The 18,445-nt window shown below is 40.4% G+C and overlaps 1 protein-coding gene across 11 annotated transcripts in view; it reads right to left on the reverse strand.

Moving 5' to 3' along the window:
* The window catches only part of BPTF (bromodomain PHD finger transcription factor), a 64,349-nt gene that overhangs the window by 24,038 nt on the left and 21,866 nt on the right, over positions 1–18,445 (reverse strand). For 5 of the 11 annotated variants that reach the window (XM_081849469.1, XM_081849464.1, XM_081849470.1 and 2 more), the window contains exons 4-18: positions 17,535–17,744; positions 17,069–17,257; positions 14,842–15,015; positions 14,393–14,595; positions 13,626–13,981; positions 12,577–12,708; positions 12,143–12,272; positions 11,202–11,337; positions 10,580–10,831; positions 7,880–10,256; positions 5,852–5,976; positions 4,620–4,748; positions 4,361–4,511; positions 2,395–2,518; positions 195–447 (exon numbers count right to left, since the gene is read on the reverse strand). In XM_081849469.1, coding sequence (XP_081705595.1) covers positions 195–447; positions 2,395–2,518; positions 4,361–4,511; positions 4,620–4,748; positions 5,852–5,976; positions 7,880–10,256; positions 10,580–10,831; positions 11,202–11,337; positions 12,143–12,272; positions 12,577–12,708; positions 13,626–13,981; positions 14,393–14,595; positions 14,842–15,015; positions 17,069–17,257; positions 17,535–17,744 — 4,941 coding nt within the window. The remainder of the gene's footprint in view (positions 1–194; positions 448–2,394; positions 2,519–4,360; positions 4,512–4,619; positions 4,749–5,851; positions 5,977–7,879; positions 10,257–10,579; positions 10,832–11,201; positions 11,338–12,142; positions 12,273–12,576; positions 12,709–13,625; positions 13,982–14,392; positions 14,596–14,841; positions 15,016–17,068; positions 17,258–17,534; positions 17,745–18,445) is intronic. The other 6 variants (XM_081849463.1, XM_081849462.1, XM_081849467.1 and 3 more) reach the window with 4 other exon arrangements.

An 18,445-nucleotide genomic window follows, 5' to 3' on the forward strand; every position in this document is an offset into this window, starting at 1 on the left:
ATATACTTTGTGTGACTGCTTCCCAGCTGCAAGCTTATCAGCAGTCCCCTACCCCGCTGGAGATCATGGCTAAGAGATGCCTGGGCATATGAACCACCACTAATAGTACAAGTAAAAATTTTGTTATATGTGTTTTGTTTTTAAAGGGTGAAGATTCTCCGTCTTTTTTTTTTAAAAAAAACTAACTCATTTACCTGATGAAGACTGGCCTTGTTTAACCCAGGTAGCAAAAGTCTGGTGAAAGTTCTTGTTCTGCTGGAATGTTACTGTAGCTGGAGATCCCACTTTAGTAGCAAGCACCACTTTGGTTCCACTGGGAATAGAGCGTGGCAGTGGGCCAACCATAACTTTCTGAGGAGTGGAGACGGTGGTTGCCGTACCGCTGGTAGTCGTAGCTGTAGCGGCACCACACACGGCAGGCAACTGCTTCTGTTGCTCCAGTCGCTTCTAAAGGAGTTAAGCAGAGGGGTAAAATGAAGAAAAGCTACCACTAGTCCGCTCTACAATATCAACCCTCTCACCCTATGTTAAAAAAGCACACTAAGGCTGCTGTGATCTTATGAATGCTCATTGGAAAGCAAGTCACGTTAAACACAGCCGGACTTGCAAGTAGGTGTATGTCTGTACCACGTGCTTCGCGTGAAAGTCATTTCAAATGCAAGAATTTTCAAACATGAGACGCCACTGTATTTGCAGACAGAGCTAGCAATAAGGCGGCTTCCAAAGAACAAGTGTTCACAAGTGCCAAGCTATTATCTGCTGAAAGTCTGACTAGATCAGATCTGGTGTACCGTAGCAGATAGGAGACGGAGCTACAAAGCAGGATGCCCTTGCTTTGAATCTCTCCTCTTGCTACGACCGCTAGGGGGTGTTCCGCTCTTGTCATTTGTACCCTGTAGCTGGTAATAATACTGATCTGCTTTAGGATTTCATGTAAGAGATCCTGCACCCTCAAAATTGGGGTTGGGTTGGGAAAACACCCCAGAACAGCATGCAGGGGAAGATTGTTCCGTATGTGAAGCTGATATGCTTGCACAGACACTGTTTGCCTTAGAATGATGCTGAATTCCACCTTATTTAAAAATGTGTTGTACAGGGTTTGTTTAATTTTTTTTTGGCGGGGGGAAGGTCAGGTTATATTAAGAGAAAACCAACCCATATAAAGCAATTCTTTCAAAACTTAACTTCAAGTAAATAGCCTTTTCTGATTACATTATTTAATGTTTAATAATGTACAGAAAGGTGGTTCATAACTAAACATTAACCAAATCAATTTAAGAAAGATCAATTTAAGGTAGACTAAAAATCTGAAAGAAATATTATCTTCATTCTCATTATTAAGTGGTTTTTAACAACTTGAATAGCTGTAATCACTACAGTGCTTGGTTGTATTTCTATTTTGTTACATGCCCCTCATATACACAATGATTTGCTATAAAAATAGCACATTTTTAGAGAAAAGGGGAATTGGTTGGGGGTTTTTTCCTTTTTAACTGGAGCGACATTGTATCAGCTATCTAAAGCAGAAAGAATGGCTTTGTAATATGAACTCACACTTGTCATTAAGAAATTTTAAGCAGTCACTGAAGAAACTATTATTTTGGTGGACAATTTTGAGTTGCCTTCCCTCTGTGGGTGCTACCCTTTTCATTTGTCTTATTTTTGTATTAATATGGGTTTGGTTTTTATTATAATGTCTTTTGTTTTGAAAGTCAAATGTACTAAAATATATAAAGCAAGCAAGGAAAATAAATAAATAAATAAATAGGGTTGCAGCTTAATTCATCATTAGCTACCCTGAGTGGACATTTTGTTGAGAGAGATAGACATAAGTTTTCCAAAAAATAAATAATGAATGAGATGTTTAAAAAGAAGAATAAGTATTGAAATAACTTTGCAGTGGTGACACCATTCTTTACTGGGCAAACAGGAAAAGTTACAGATTTTTATGACTGCATGCATGCATCAGAATTAGGAGACTGAAGGTGTATCCACTTTTTAAAATACTGATTTATACAAATTAATAATTTAGTTTTCATTCCAACATGGAAGCATCTCCGATTCTATACTTGGCAGGATGTCAAACCTTACTTCCACGAGATCTAGGTTATTTAGTTATCTTAGCAACATCTACCCTGACACTTTTGTAAGACTGAAACACAACCCTGAAGGAGAGAATCAAATTCCCACTGTATGTGTAATATTAAGAGCACATCAAATGATTAATTTTAGTATCGCAATTTAGTTTTTCCGATAGGGATATGGAAATATTTACTCAAATGAAAACATTTGAACAATTCTGTGTAAGAAAGAGACACTTCCATGTTTATTTTAGGATGCACAAATGCAAGCAATGCAAACTTCAACAGGCGGGACTACCAAGAGCTACCCCACCTGCTGGGCAGCCAATCGCTGTTGTTTTAGTTGAGCCTCCATTTGGGCCTTGAATTCCTCAGCCTTCTTCTGTTCACTAACCTTAGCCTGTTGCTCAACTGCTTGTGCCTTTTCCTTCTCCACTCTGTCAAAGAGATGAACAGAAAATCACTACTGGGCATTGCAAATTACTACAAAACATGCATTTTATACCAACAGCCCTTTTTATGTGATAGGAACCAATTCTCAGTGTTACTGAAATGCTACATCTAATTTCCAGAAATTTTCTAGTGCCGCCCTGTTGCATATAGGCTTGCTTATGTGTGAACTTTCTTAAATCTGGCTGTCACTTTCTGTCAGTTTAATGGCATGCAGCTCCCATGAACATTCTCACAGTTTATGCACTTTTACAAGAGAAACTCTATGGGTTGGATCCAGAGTTGTACTTCTGTTTGCAGAAGAGACTGAGAATCAGCAAAGGCTTGCACTGAAGGGGAGAAGAGGGTGATTTTCATTTTATTTCCCCCTTTCCCTGCAGCCACCAGCACCACCTTCTACAATTTTTTCTAGAGGGTCTCCTGAATTAGCAAGAATCACCTCCCTCCTCTTTCTCCTGTGGAGCATCCCAGGGAGCTTCAGTGAGAACGGACTGAGCTTAAATCTGAAAGGAGACAGAACTGTGTAGATAAGCAAAAAAGGCAAAGGGGTGGGGGCATGGTCCAAAAAGAGTGTGCGTGTGTGCTGGGGGAGGGGGAAGCCCAGATGGAATATACTGAACGTGCACCAGGTGGCTGGCAGGGATAAATGTCAACAAAGAGGCCTGATGTGAAGAAAAGCAGAACCCAAGTTGCAACAGAAACTAGGAAAAACATACAATGTAAGGACACACAGCACTGTTGCCATGATGAGACAAGAAAGGTTGAAGTTTAAGAAGTTGAGTGTAAAGGGATATCAGAAAGTAGGTGTAATGACTATGTAAAGGTAAAGGTAAAGGTACCCCTGCCCGTACGGGCCAGTCGTGTCCGACTCTGGGGTTGCGCGCCCATCTCGCTTAAGAGGCCGGGGACCAGTGCTGTCCGCAGACACTTCCGGGTCACGTGGCCAGCGTGACAAGCTGCATCTGGTGAGCCAGCGCAGCACACAGAACGCCGTTTACCTTCCCGCTAGTAAGCAGTCCCTATTTATCTACTTGCACCTGGGGGTGCTTTCGAACTGCTAGGTTGGCAGGCGCTGGGACGGAGCAACGGGAGCGCACCCCGCCGCGGGGATTCGAACTGCCGACCTGACGATCGGCAAGTCCTAGGTGCTGAGGTTTTACCCACAGCGCCACCCGCGTCCATTGACTATGTAGAAAGCTAAAAATATTGAAACTGTACAGAGATGTCATGAAGCTGACAAAAGCAGGGGTAAAAGCGAAAGGAATACAGAGACCAGGGAGGGAAGGAGTAGGAAACAGTATGCAAAACAGCTAGAGCAACAAATGGCTGGGGAACAAAAAGAGGACTGCACAGTTTAAAGTGTTGGGAGTCGTATCTGATGTTACACAAGCAGAAGGCAAGTTTCTCCCTTTTCCTCTGCCTGCACTGAATCACCCAAAATGTCAGGTTCTCCCAATCTCCTGGAGAGGATTTTGGGTAGAAAGTCATGGAGGGGGAGCGGTCTTCCGCTTGCTCAGCAAGAGACCACCCTTAAGTGTTTCAAATTCACATACTGATTGCAATTAGCCAACCAAATATTTGGCTTCATATCTCTGGTTTCCCAGTTTTCCATTAACTGACAGCAGGGCATGCCAACGGAAGGTATATCTATTTGATGGTGTAAAGTGTACTTTTGTTTCTACTTACTAGAGTGCACACATAGTTCAAAATAATTTTGCAGCTTTAAACTTACTATTTTAGATATTAAATCCACACCCAACAGGATATTTACACATCTAAATACGTTGAAAAAGCAAGTCAAAGAGCTTAATTTTAAGCTGTTAGATTACCTTTCAGAAAATGCTTTTATTTCCCATAGTTCTAATTCCTCCTCCGCTACCCAGGTTTCAATTATAACAGGGCCAGTTTGTTTTGGAGTTTCTGGCCTTTTGGGTCGCAATGCACTTGATCGAAGCCCTTTCCTCTGAGGCGTAGGGGTTTCTGCAGGAACAGAAGAAAAATTAATATTCAGTTTAAGTATCTGATAGTGTCCCCCTAAAGTCACATACTCCTCTATAAGTAACTTGGGAATTTTATACTCATGCTTACCTTTGGGGGCCTCTGGAACACCAATCGGACAAATAATTTTCCGTACACAGTACTCCGATCGAATTCCATATGGTCCAACATCTCTTCGCTTGATTATTTCAGTTGTTGTTATTTCCGTTTCCGATGTGTCTACAAACATTCATTTCAAAAGTTTCAATTGCAAGTCTAGTAAGAAATGTTTCTCCACAAATTCTGGAACAACTTATTCTCAAATAACATGGTTGAAATATTGGCATTTTGTTCAAAAACAGTCCAGATTTATTTTCAGTTAAAACTTATTATTCTATAATTAGAAAGAGAAAACTTTCCAGTTTGCTAAACTACAGTGTCCCCATGATGTCTGACACAGGTAACTAGTTTAAGGCTCTTTGTAAATCAGGATTGCAAACCACATTTTGATATCTGTTTGTAGAGAATACTAAAACACAGTTTTCTGGTTTAGACCTCAAAGTAACTGTGGTTTAATAAAGCAGGAAGTCTCCTCTGTAGTCAGGTACAGACAGAAGGAGCATCTGAGCTTGTGTCCAATGTATCCAATGATGTTGCCCTGACAGTGCAAGGACTTCCACCTGCACAATGCAACGTTTTCTACCTCTCATTGCACACCAGCTGTGCCCCCCCAAATCAGTTTTGGGTTTCCTCCAACCTTTCAGAGCAAACTCGGGGGGGAGGGGAGAGGAAGTATTGTTGCACAGGTGGAAGTCCTTGCACTAACAGGATGACTTCACTGGATACAACCCATAGTTTGGTCGACTGGGAATGTTACACCTGAATCTGTGCTCAATGTGACTTACATTCCCTGTTCCACTTAAAGACACCCATACCACATGGAATCACAGAATCATGGAATTGTAGAGTTGGAAGGGAGTATTGCCAGGAAGGAATGGAACCAGTGAAATACAATGACTCCAGTTCTCATCTCAAATGATTCCAAGGGGATAATCAGCATAGCCAGACCTCACCCTCCCCAAATCTCCTGATGAAGACTGCTTAGGAGGAAGGAAATTTCAGTGCCAAACTGGAAACCAGACTGAGAAGGGTCTAGTGAATATGACAGAGGTTATAATGGATCCACCCATGATAAACTTTCTTAGGAAAAAAGCAAATAAAAAAACAAACCCCTTTTGCTTCAAAAGACTCTAGTTTGTAATGCATATTACAAGTTCTGAAATAATATTTAACCAGCAATGTTTTTATAAATTAGCAAAATTAAGTATTCCTAAAATATCTACCTGTACGTGTAGTTCCTCCACCAGGTGGGGGTTTAGCAGCCATGTCATCCCATTTCAGACATGCCCAGAGTAACCTCAACATAAGGCTAACCCCTGCCAAAGATTTTACGGTTTGCAGTCGGTATCTAGAAAATAATAAAGGAAGTCATGTAAATCACTTCTAATTTCACAAAGCAGATGGTCTAAATGCCATAGTTCTCAGAGATAAGGCAAAGCTTCTTAATTTACAGCTAAAAGTGGAGTGTATTTTCATATAAATTACAAAAATCTGTGGTACTCATTATACAGGCCTGTGCAATCATATATTGGATCTTGCTCCATACAAGTTTTTAGAATGAACTAAATAGGTCCAAAATATTTCTGGAACAGAGGTCCACATAATAGCTGACTTTTTCCTACAAATATGTAAGGTATTGGGTGACATCCAACGTCATGCAATCAGACTTTGCTGTAGTCCCTCCCAACACCCCAACTTGGGGGCCCCATGCGAGGGAAGGAAGGGAAAGTCCCATTGCACCAAACAGAAATGCATTTAACTGCTTTGAGTTTTTATTATAGTCAAGCAGTATAGAAATGCTGCAAAATACATAACTAAATAATAATAATATTTGTTGGCAGATGGATACCACTGGATCTTACCCAAATGTTTTCCTACACCCACATCAATATTATAAAGGAAGGTAACATACAAAATGTGTAGAGAACACTAGCTGACAATTTCAAACTAAGTATGATAAACTACTAGATACTTGTTTCAAGTGCTCTTAACCAAGTGAAAAAAACTGTAGATGAAACAAGGGTGTGCAATTAAAAAATCCTTACTCAAGTAAAGCAAGCTGAATAATCTTGGATGCCTTGGTATTTTATTTTATTTTATTTTATTATTTTATTTTGTTAGTTAGTGTTTTCTATTTTAAAACTGCCATTCGGGAAATCACCAAGGTATCGTCAAGCTCCAGACTAGGCCAGTGGCATATTGCCCATGGTTGTTCTTTCTGAAAATCCCATCACTAAATACTGACAAAATGAGGGTTGTTAAACAAAAGCCTATTTAATAAAGGTAAAGGTAAAGGACCCCTGGATGGTGAAGTCCAGTCAAAGGTGACTATGGGGTGCGGTGCTCATCTCACTTTTCTGGCCGAGGGAGCTGGTGTCTGTCCGCAGACAGCTTTGCGGGTCATGAGGCCAGCATGACTAAACCACTTCGGGCGCAATGGGACACCATTATGGAAACCAGAGCACACGGAAACGCCGTTCACCTTCCTGTCGCAGTGGTACCTATTTATCTGCTTGCACTGGTGTGCTTTCAAACTGCTAGGTTGGCAGAAGCTGGGGCAAAGCAATGGGAGCTCACTCCATCGTGCGGATTTGAACTGCCAAGCTTCCGATCAGCAAGCCCAAGAGGCTCAGTGGTTTAGACCACAGCACCACCTGTGTCCCTCCTCTATTTAATAATCTAGATCAAGGCAACTTTGTAACGTAAAATCTTTTGTCTAGCAGATAACTAAACAATCTGTTTTTACAGAATATCAAATTATTTTTGCTAGACCCATTTTAACTGTTTCAAATCGCAATGGTCAGGTCAGGCTTTCAAGACACCTCCATATAGGTTCTTGTGTCTTAAGGAGAGTTTATTCAACGCATATAAGACTAGGAATGTACATGCCAACAGTGTATCATCTGCCCTAACTCTTCACCCCTCTGCATGGTAGATGCCAAGCTGCCATATGTACACTGGCTGTTTCTCCCCCTTCAATACTGATCCTAGTCTTTGACAGTACACAAAACTTTAAGCCTGGAAGCAGGGTAACCTTTTAAATTGAGCATACCTGGGAAACGAACATTCCTGCTAGGTAAATTCAGCTCAAATATCCTCAAATATGGAGGACCAAAAAAATGTTGGTTTAATATTTAAAAGGGATAACACCTGAAGTGCCGAATTTTCATGCTGGATTATAACACGCCTACCATTTGTACGAAGACATGTTCTCCCACCCAAATGATTTTAAAGAGCTGTTAGCACTGTACCTCCAAGTGATACCAAACGTTGGTCTCGGGGATGGATATGGCCAAATATCCAAAGCAGGCTTTGCAGTATAGTTGAAACAGGGAACCTCTCTGATTCCTCCTCTTCTTGCTAGCTTCTTCAAGTCGTCATTGGGCAAAACAAATATGCTCTTTTTACTGCTTTTGGTAACAAACTTCCGGTAAGATGGCAAGGCTGTTCCAGAACGAGTTTTTTTCGGCCTTGAAAATTTCATGAGCTTCACTTTGTCCCTTGTGGAATATTCCTTGCTGACTGTCATAGAAGTCACCAATGTTCCCGCTGCAGTAGTCAAGGAATCCGTCACTGTTGCTGTTACCACAGTTTTGCTATGCTCCTTTACAGAAATGACATCAGTATTGCTATCTGTAGTGGGAGCGGTTAGTTTTCTTACAGTGGTCGTGGTGGTGGTGGTGGTGGTTACAGTGGATACAGAACAGTTTTCCATGGATGATACCCCACTTTCCCTATCTTCCTTGATGGCTGACAATCCCGATACTTTATAAGTAGTTTTGGATTCTGTAGAAACAGTTGACGTGGTGGTCACTTCCGTAACAACGGCTTTTACTGCACTTTCTCCGTTGACGCTTTCGATTTTGTTGCTTATCGGTAATCCATTCTGATCAGCAAAGTCATTACTCAAGCTAGATTCCTCACAGGAAATTACAGGTGATGGAGCAGTTTTCGTAACACAAGGTGGTTCAATCTCCATGCATTCGGTTTCATTATATATATTGTTTTCACTGGAGGAATGGAGAGATGTGATAGATGTGTCATCAACAAGGCTAGACCTTTCAGGAGAACACTGCTTTCTTCCAGGATTTTGATTAGACTGAGACATATTACCTTGAGGCAAATCATTGTCTCTAGAATCACCACCCACAGAACTCTGTACACCCAACTTACTGACCAAATTATCATTTGCATCTTCCACTGCAATATCACCATTCATAAATGGTTTTAGAGATTCGTTAGAAGAAAATGATTTGACCAGAGGGTTGCTTTTGCTAATATTATTGATTTTCGAGTCAACGCCACTCTCGGTTTGTGCAAGTGTCTCTCTCTTTAAGCACTCTTCATTAGGTAATACTTTAAAATCAGTGTCTTTCCCATTAATCTGAAATGCTGCTGACTTCCCCTTTTCCGTTTGTGTATTCAATTCCCCATTTTTATTATTATTTTTGTCAGCAATACTCTTAATCTGATCAAAACACTTGTTGATGGAACTCGGTGGGACACACTTCTCCTGGTCTTGCTTTTCGCCATTTGTTTCAGTGATTTTAGTCTTCACCACCTCATCAATAATATTTTCTCCAATCACGTCAGGAATTTGGGCTTCAAATGCCTTTTCTGAAATTAGCTCAGTATGCAGCGATTTTAGGCCCCCGAGAGTCTGCTTTGGATTTAATGCAATTTTGGGTTCGGATGCATCTGCAATGTTTTTCACAAGACTCTCTTTTGCTTGCAGAGATACCATGCTGGGATGATTTTCTAACCTACAAGCTTTTGCAGAATCACAGTCATGTTTTTCAGATGTTAACGCTTCATTTCCTATCTCGGTTGAAGATGAAGAGTCTCCTTCACAGCTGCTTTCAGTTACCATTGGCCGAATAACATTTCCGCACTGAGACTCAGTATTTGCTTGCTCCAAACATTTTGCATTGTCCTCTAAGATACCACATGTTGTTGTTTCTTTGTTTTCTATTGGTTTAGAGTCTTCTGTTTTCAAACAGTCAGTGCTTTTCTCCTTACTCTGCACTTGAGGGTTATCCGTATCCATGGATTCAGAAACACTTTCATTACTATCCTTTGCTTTCAAACTTTGAGTATCTGGACACTGAACTGAAGTTGCATCTGCTTCTCCCTCTAAAAGCCTATTCAAGCAAGGCAAAGATTGGACTGACTCACTGGTTTTGGTAAAGTGGCGATTGCTAGGTGACAAGCGGTCTTTAACAGGATCTTCCATTTGATTTGTATCTGAAGTATCAATTCTGCTTTGGGATGTCAAATCTACTTGCTTCTCATCCCCTGCTTTAGGTAACTGTAGGTCATCCTCACTCTCCTGTTGCCTCAACAATTTATAGCCTGAAGAGTCAGAACCAGATTTGAGCTTTATTCTTTCTAGTCGCTGCTTTTCCTCAAGTGTAAACTGTTTTACTCTCCTTTCAAGCAGTCCATCGAGTTTTGATGATTTTACTTTCCTTTTGTAAAATGTCCTTAAGTGGAAACTCTCGCTGACGTTGATTAAATCCACATTGATTGGGGCTTCCTCATATTTTGTGGAGGTATCCACTTTCACTTCATCAACCTCCATAGATTCTTCCTTGATGTCTTTATCACCTTCACCAATTTCTTTCTTCTCTGTGAAGAACAATTTAAATTCAGTAAGACATTTTGGTAATTACTGGGTCTTTCCGACCTGTTTCGCCTAACCCACATGGTTCCATTCATACACATCACAACTATGTGTGACCACAGCAATGGGAAGTGGCTTCCATATGTATGCAGGTGAATGTGTCAACGGGACTTTAGTATCCGACATCCACAGTTTCAGATTTTTTTTTAATGCCCCCCCCCGATTGTTCTCAGATTTACATAAGCACACATACATTCTGCTAAACAGAATTAATCTGTGTAAACCTAAATACTCACCCACCCACCCATATGCCTTAAATGCTTAATACCTTCTTTTGCATGATCTGATTTTTCAAAATGTTTGATTTCAGATTTTTCTTCATGCGGTTCATGTTCTTCCTTGGTTTGAGCTCTCTTTGTGGTCTCGGAATTTTCAGTTTCTTTTTGGTCCTTCTTGTGTGGCTCACGGAAATATTTTATCTTTTCTTTCGAAGAACCATGCTCGACCTTCACTTTTGCTGGAGTTTTCCTTTTATCCAGTTCACGCTGTTTTTCTGGGATGGTAGTAGTTTCACTTTTTGCTGGTTAAAAAAGGACACGTATATTTAATTATAAGATTTCTATGCCACCTTTTCAAGCTCTCAGGGTGCATGGATTAAAGAGAGAATTAAGTTACGGTGTGTAACGAAAGTATTCAAATGTATTGATTCTTGCACCAAAACACAGCATTTTGAACTCAGAAATATAACTGTAATTAAAAAGACAAAATTCTTACAATAGAATACTCAAAACTTAGAATGAAGAAATACATGAATGCATTTGAGTATCCCAAAACGTTAAAAAACGGAGCTGTTCGAGAACTGAGGTTTGACTATAGTGCTGAGAAGGCTTGTTTATGATGCAGTAACTAACAGTAAAAATTATTTCAAAGCAAAGATATTTTACACTCACCTGGTAGTAATTTCCTGTAATTGACATTAGTATTTCCTGGTAATCTTGGTACAAATCTATGAACATGAGTTTTACTAATCCAGATCCATCCACCATACCCTGTTACTCTATATTCTTCTCCTTTTTGTTTCCAAACCTGTAAAGCATCACAGACACATTTTAAAATAATAAATTTACTTTAAAAGCTTATATTCAATTACAAAAATAAAAGATGGCTTTTCAACAAATGCTGCAAGAAACTGCTTAAACTGTGGCTACAACACAGATCTGCAACATAAATGCATGAAAAAGGACTGAGCACACTACTGGAACTAGCCTCTGCTCCCAACAGTAATGCACATAGAAAAGCAACAACATTTTAGGGATGCAGATTTGCCATGACCAGTTGGGTTCCTAGAACCACGATTTCCACACAAAGAATACTAGGGGTGCATCTATGCAGCTAATCAGGCCTTTTTTTTTTTTTTAGAAGGGCTTATCAAAGGGTTCCACATAGACTTCTTAGTGATTGTTATGGATAACTCTTAATAGACAAATGCTACTATATTTTGTTTTTAGGCTTTTTTGTCATGGGGCTAGAAGGAAAAGGAAATCATCTTCATTGAATAGATGGAGTACATGGGATCTTGACCTGTCTCAAATTTCTCTTATACTTGGAACTGGGATATGTAAATCACATCCTATGCACATACAGTATCAAAGATGTTTGGTGAAATCTCTCTTCTATCACCTGAGTAAGATTACAACCCATCATGGATTAATATCCAATTAAACAATGGCCAAGACACAAATCAGTCTCAAGTTCTCTCTTTTCATCGATCCTATTACTCTCCATGTTAAAAAAACCCCCACCCCACCCCATACAGCCTTTTAAATTTAATAAAGGAAGAGCAGAAATCTGCTAAAAACATATACTTAAGATTACTATGCAGAAACTGTACCTGATGTTTGATAGGAAATGTGTATTTCACCCATGTTGCTTGCTGCATGGTTTCTTCTTCCTCTTGTTTTCTTTCCTTCTTTTTCACTTTTTCCTTTTCTTCTCTTTCAATAGCTGTCATTCTGCGCAACCTAATCGCAAGATACACATTCTTTTGGGCCAGTTATACTACAAATACACAAACAGCTGCATGCTGCTGTACAAACAGCGAATGCAGTTGAGTCAAGAGCATTTAAAGTACACTGTTGTTGAACTTTCAAAGTAGTTTTTCCATTGCTGAGATTAACTGACATGAGGCAACTTCCAGGTGGCGAACATATTGCAAAAATTGTGCCCGTTAATTTTCAGTGCTAAAATGGTGTTAAAATTCTCCAGTACAGTACTTGCACATATTTTAATGTAGACTTATGTTTTTCACTCATTCAGACATCTTACCTGGTGTGTCCCAAGGACTCCCTCCAGATTGGCAGCATGACAACTGGCTTGATTGCACATTCCAATATAGCTAAAGCCAATGCAAATTCTCTAGGTTTACTACACATCTGCACAGCCTTGATCCAATTAGACCTACAGGTGACAAAAATATTATCAGCATTTGCTGCATACAGTAGGATAAATGCTACGTCAATAGCATACTTTAAAACAAAACTGCCCAGAGTGGCAGGGGAAACCCAGCCAGATGGGCGAGGTATAAATTATCTATTATAAAACACTATCTCTCTTCATTAAAATCCCTCCTCAAAGTGTTTCTATGAGGATAAAGCAAATTATTTGTGCTATGGGGATATAGCAAATTATTTGTGCTATACAGTGGGACCTCGGGTTAAGTACTTAATTCGTTCTGGAGGTCCGTACTTAACCTGAAACTGTTCTTAACCTGAAGCACACTTTAGCTAATGGGGCCTCCTGCTGCTGCCGCGTTGCCGGAGCCCGATTTCTGTTCTCATCCTGAAGCAAAGCTCTTAACCTGAAGCACTATTTCTGGGTTAGCGGAGTCTGTAACCTGAAGCGTATGTAACCCGAGGTACCACTGTAATTCAGCCTGCAACAAAGCCTAAGTGCATGCAACTGAGACAACTACATCAATTTCCCTTCTTTTTTTCCATTTCCACCCTGTCAACAACTCATCTTCTTCAGCTACCCTGCAAGTTGATGGTGCTTAACTTATACTAACTTACAAGCTGTATACTAACTTATGCTCAGAAAAAGGGAGCAGGGCATTTATTTATTTATTTAGCAAATTCCAGCTTCCGACGTAGCAACCTGTGCCCCTGAAAAGCCTGCAGACAGCATGGAAAGTGTTCCTGAGGGAAACGAGCAATAGGTAAAAACTATTGTGCCGCTCCCCCCACTGCTTCCGCCAGTAGGGAAGCTCTTTTGCAGGTTCCTGCACAAATGGTTCATACAGGAGAAAGTCTGGATTCAACCTATATAATTTTAAAAACCACTGCATTAAAAATGATGAAAATCACAACTATATTCACCTGTGGGAAGCCCAGTTGGGGTGAAGGAATGAGGATGGGATGTTGTTCTCTAGCTGAATTATTGTTAATCTCAGGGTGGATATCGTGAGAACCTTTGACCCGTGGACAGAGCCATTCCATTTGAACTCTCCAGCAGGACTCAGACAAAATTTGTGAGAGAGGTGTCGCCTCTTGTCATGATCTTCCCGGTGTTGATGCTTGTTCAAAGCAAAAGAATTGGTGGCATACTGATTGTGGTACACACGGTACTTCCCTTCTTGGCCTAGTTTGAAATAATTGCTGATGTTTCCTTTCATCACTATTTCTTTCTTCGTGTTCAGTCGGGAGATTTCTCCTTGGGAATTAACCACAAGGACCTTATTGAAATAAAAAACAAAATGCACACAAATTTTTAAAAATTACAATCTTTGGTCTTAGATTTTAGTGTTAGCCCAATCCCTGTTATCTTTAGGGAATGTAATGTCGAGGATTAGAAAATGCAGCTCTTAATCTATAAATACGTGCACAGGATGAAATAGGCTCTGACTGTAAGAACTTAGGCTAAGGATAAACTTGTCTTCAAAGTTGATTTTCCTAAAGAAACAAACTCTACTTATACCCAGGAGTGGTTGTGTTAAAATCAATAGAGCTGACTTTTGAATAGCCATGAATAAGATTGTGCTGTTAGTTTTCGCCACCCAGTAGAAACCACCAGGTGACCACCTTCATTTTGCTTTCCGTGAACAGGAGTATTTCTGCAGTAAAAAGTCTGCAAAATTAACACAAACCTCTTTGCCTTCTTTAAATAGCTTATTTGCTTCATGTGCAGCAGCAGCAACTTGCTGACTTTTCAGCTGGCTGAGTTTGCTATCCGGATTTCGTAACCTGGTGACCATTCGTGTTGAACCCGGCGTGCCTCTTCCAGTGTTTGGAGATTCACTTCGTTCACTGTTAGATCTATCCCCTGTCAAAAACCAAAACAAACCACCCACTTAAACAGGAGACAGAAAGGCCAATTAGTACAGATATTGCTGAAATGTGTCATTTTAGGAGCAGCAATCAGCTACTCCAGGCATAGGCAAACTCGGCCCTCCAGATGTTTTGGGACTACAACCCCATCATCCTTAGCTAACAGGACCAGAGGTCAGGGATGATGGGAATTGTAGTCTCAAAACATCTGGAGGGTCGAGTTTGCCTATGCCTGAGCTACTCTAAAGACAGACTGCTTTATTTTTACCTAGCTCCTCTGAGCTCTGGGATCCTCCTTCAATATTTTCCACTTCATCAGAAGCCTTCATTGATTCATCCTGCATGGAATTTAGTACATTGCTACAGCTGTTTTCTGGATCAGACAAAAGTGCTTCAGTGGAAGAACCAACGTTCAGGCTGGGAACCATCTTAGTTGTTTCATCTGTGAAAGATAGGAACTATTTATGTACGTAGTATTACCTGAAGGGCACTTTAAAATGCAAGATGAACATCTTGAAATCAAAAGGTGCTGAAACATCAATAGTATGAAAATATAAATGATAATTTCTTTCTGAATTTAAGTCAACAGGTGTTGTATATATTTTAATTACGTGCACCTTCTTCTATAAAGAAAGCCACTATATTTCTTATTTTAGCTCAACAGTTAAGCACATTGTTATTCCTGCATTTAGCAAACATGATTAATAACCAAATTACATTCTGAAAAATCCCATTGGGGAGTGGGAGAAGAAGAAAGGTTGAATTTGTATGCACACCCACATTAAAAAAACACAACCTTTGAACACTGAAACGATTACATGGGAAGAGGGTTGGACTACAACTTTTCCCAGATACATGTTTTACATAAAGGGAGCTGTATATTTTGGTTAGGTGGGAGAGCTTACAGAGAGGATTACTGAAGACAGTCTCTAATGCACAAAAGGAATACGTAGCAGACATGAGTAAGAGGATAGGAAGGAATAAACAAAAGTATTTTAATTATGAACAGCACTAAAAGAGGGGCAATTATTTTTGAATCATTGCTATCAATCTTATCATGAGTCACCTGAAATCAAGGATGAAATATCAAGATGGCCAGCACTGAAGATGATACCACATTATTCAAGGCAGTAAATTCTCAGATCACTGGGCAACAAAACAACTCCTAACAGGTTCACAACAAGCTGCTGAGGCTGCTAGCTGGGCAAGAAACATCCATGCAAATAAGCCTGTACATATTGCTGTGGTATTCACAACTTCTGCAGTCGTGGAATAGCACCCTAGAGGCATAGTTTCCCAATTGGTCTTTATATCTATCATATAAAAATAATATATTGCCGTCATTTCTATACAATGATGCTTTCCCCCTATTTACACATTCTTCAAACCTTTCCGAAAGAGGTTCACATGCATGAGATCAATGACACTGATTCTGATCTATTCACATTCATTTCTGTCTGCATACTCTACAATCTCGGCCATTACACCAGGTATTTTTTACCGTTGGGTGTCCCCAACATGGCATCCATGGGATCATGCTCTGCCGCCCAAGAGGCTCTCACTCCTTTGGATACCACACTAAAATATGAGCCAATGCATTCTGGGAGTTCTAAAAATAAACACAGTGCAAATCCATGCGAAACATAATTTCAAATTCCCCTATGAAGAAAGTGTTTGCCCATGTGGAGGTAATGTGCCTGAAGACTTACTCTACTACTTACTGGTATGCCCAATCTACGAGGACGCAAGAACAAAGATTTAAATCTCCCAGTTGGGAGATTGAGATGAGTATGTGATAAACTTTTTATTAGGGAACAAGTCTCCTTACACCTCACAAAAAGTGGCCTGTTTTGCCTTTAGAGCAGAAATTTTAAGGAGAAAAGTTTGTGGGGATAAGTTAAATTCTTTGGGGGATCAAACTCTTATCGGGCAGGATGCCTGATTTTAATAATTATTTTAACCATGTCATGCATTTTATTCTGCTTTCATTCTGTTTTATGTATTTTATCATTCATAACGGCTTCGGCTGAAATAAATACAGTGGTACAGTGGTACCTCAGGTTAAGTACTTAATTTGTTCCGGAGGTCCGTTCTTAACCTGAAACTGTTCTTAACCTGAAGCACCATTTTAGCTAATTGGGCCTCCTACTGCCGCCACCACACAATTTCTGTTCTCATCCTGAAGCAAAGTTCTTAACCTGAAGCACTATTTCTGGGTTAGCGAAGTCTGTAACCTGAAGCGTATGTAACCTGAAGTGTATGTAACCTGAGGTACCACTGTAATCCCAAATATTTGAAGGATGCAGCAACACAAGTCTATCCACATTAAATCTGGGATACTATTAATTCAGTTGAAGACAAACATACTGTATCAGAGTGTCAGGGATGGCAGTGCAAACAAGCAGCACAAATAGCATACACTGTAAGTGGTTTTAGGCGATTTCCATTTACATAACTGTTATGATCCTCTAAATTACAGAGGCATTTTTCTGTACCTGAGACATTCTTGAGGGCCTCTGATGTCACCAGCTTCTTGTTCGCCTCATTATCATCCAGGATTTCTGACTCATTTCCGACTGCACTCTTTCCTTCAGAAGTACTAGACTCTCCAGCAGGAGGATCTACGCTGTTGCCTCCAACAGCTGATGTCACGGAGTTGCTTTTATCTATAGCATCTGTTTGCTCTACAGTAACGAATGGGTAACAAAGTGCAACAGGTGTTTTAAAAACTGGCTTATACCAAGATGCCAAGTTTTACCTACACTGAAATGAAAGTTTGTGAAAACTGCTTGGACTATGTCACTGGGGAATGAGAGCTGATTCTGTGATGAGAAGAATGTCTGTCTAAAACTGAAATTGTTGACAGACCAAAAGATACAATAACAAATGCTATTAAAATGAAATACACTGGAGTAAACACTACTGCAGAAAATATGTTAATTTCGCAAGTGTCGTCTTTACCTTCCTTTCTTCCTTTTTCAGAACTTTCATCTGGTGGCGTTTCTTTGTTTACATCCAGCAGTTGGTTCGAAAGTTCCTCTTTGCCATTATCAGTATCTGTACTGTCTTTATTCTCAACACTAGCCTTTTCCGTTTCCGTTTCATCAGCTATTGAGCTTTTATCTTCTGGTATTTCCCCCTTTCTGGCTCTGATTGCTTCCAGAATCTCTTCTAAAGCAAAAAATGGACAATAGACACCTAGTTCAAAGACTAGGGGCTCCACAAGTATCCATTTTAACCCCTGACAGACCCATCTAACAAGTGAATACATGGTCCACAGTGCAACTGACATTTGTGAAGTACTGTTTGCACATGTAATTTTTAAAAAGTCATTTAACAGGTGGATTACAAGTTGATACAGGCGACTCTCAATTTACATCGGGGTTATGTTCCAGGGATAATATGGAACACCAAAATCTTGTATAGTCAAAACACACTGGGTGCAATGGCGGACGGGATTGCCAAAGTTTTTCTTCCCTGGACCCTCAGAACCCCCTTTTTTGGCCAAATGTGTAAAGTTGAATATGCACAAGTTAAATGCACGTAAATTGCAAGTTACCTGTATACATAGTCTCAAAAATGGCAGGGATTGCAAACTGAATGGAATTTTGTGTACAGTGGTGCCCCGCAAGACGAACGCCTCGCAAGACGGAAAACCCGCTAGACGAAAGGGTTTTCCGTTTTGGAGGCGCTTCGCAAGACGAATTTCCCTATGGGCTTGCTTCGCAAGACGACAGCCCATAGGGAAATCTCCGGGACAGTGGGGAAGCGCAGCTCGTCTTCCCCGCTGTCCTCGGACCTCCTCCGAAGCCTGGCGGCGGGGCGGGGACACCTCCTCCCACCGCCGGGCTTCGGAAGGATGCCCCGATGCC

The sequence above is a fragment of the Podarcis erhardii genome (assembly GCF_964252035.2).
Source record: "Podarcis erhardii genome assembly, chromosome: 2".
Lineage (NCBI taxonomy): Eukaryota > Metazoa > Chordata > Lepidosauria > Squamata > Lacertidae > Podarcis > Podarcis erhardii.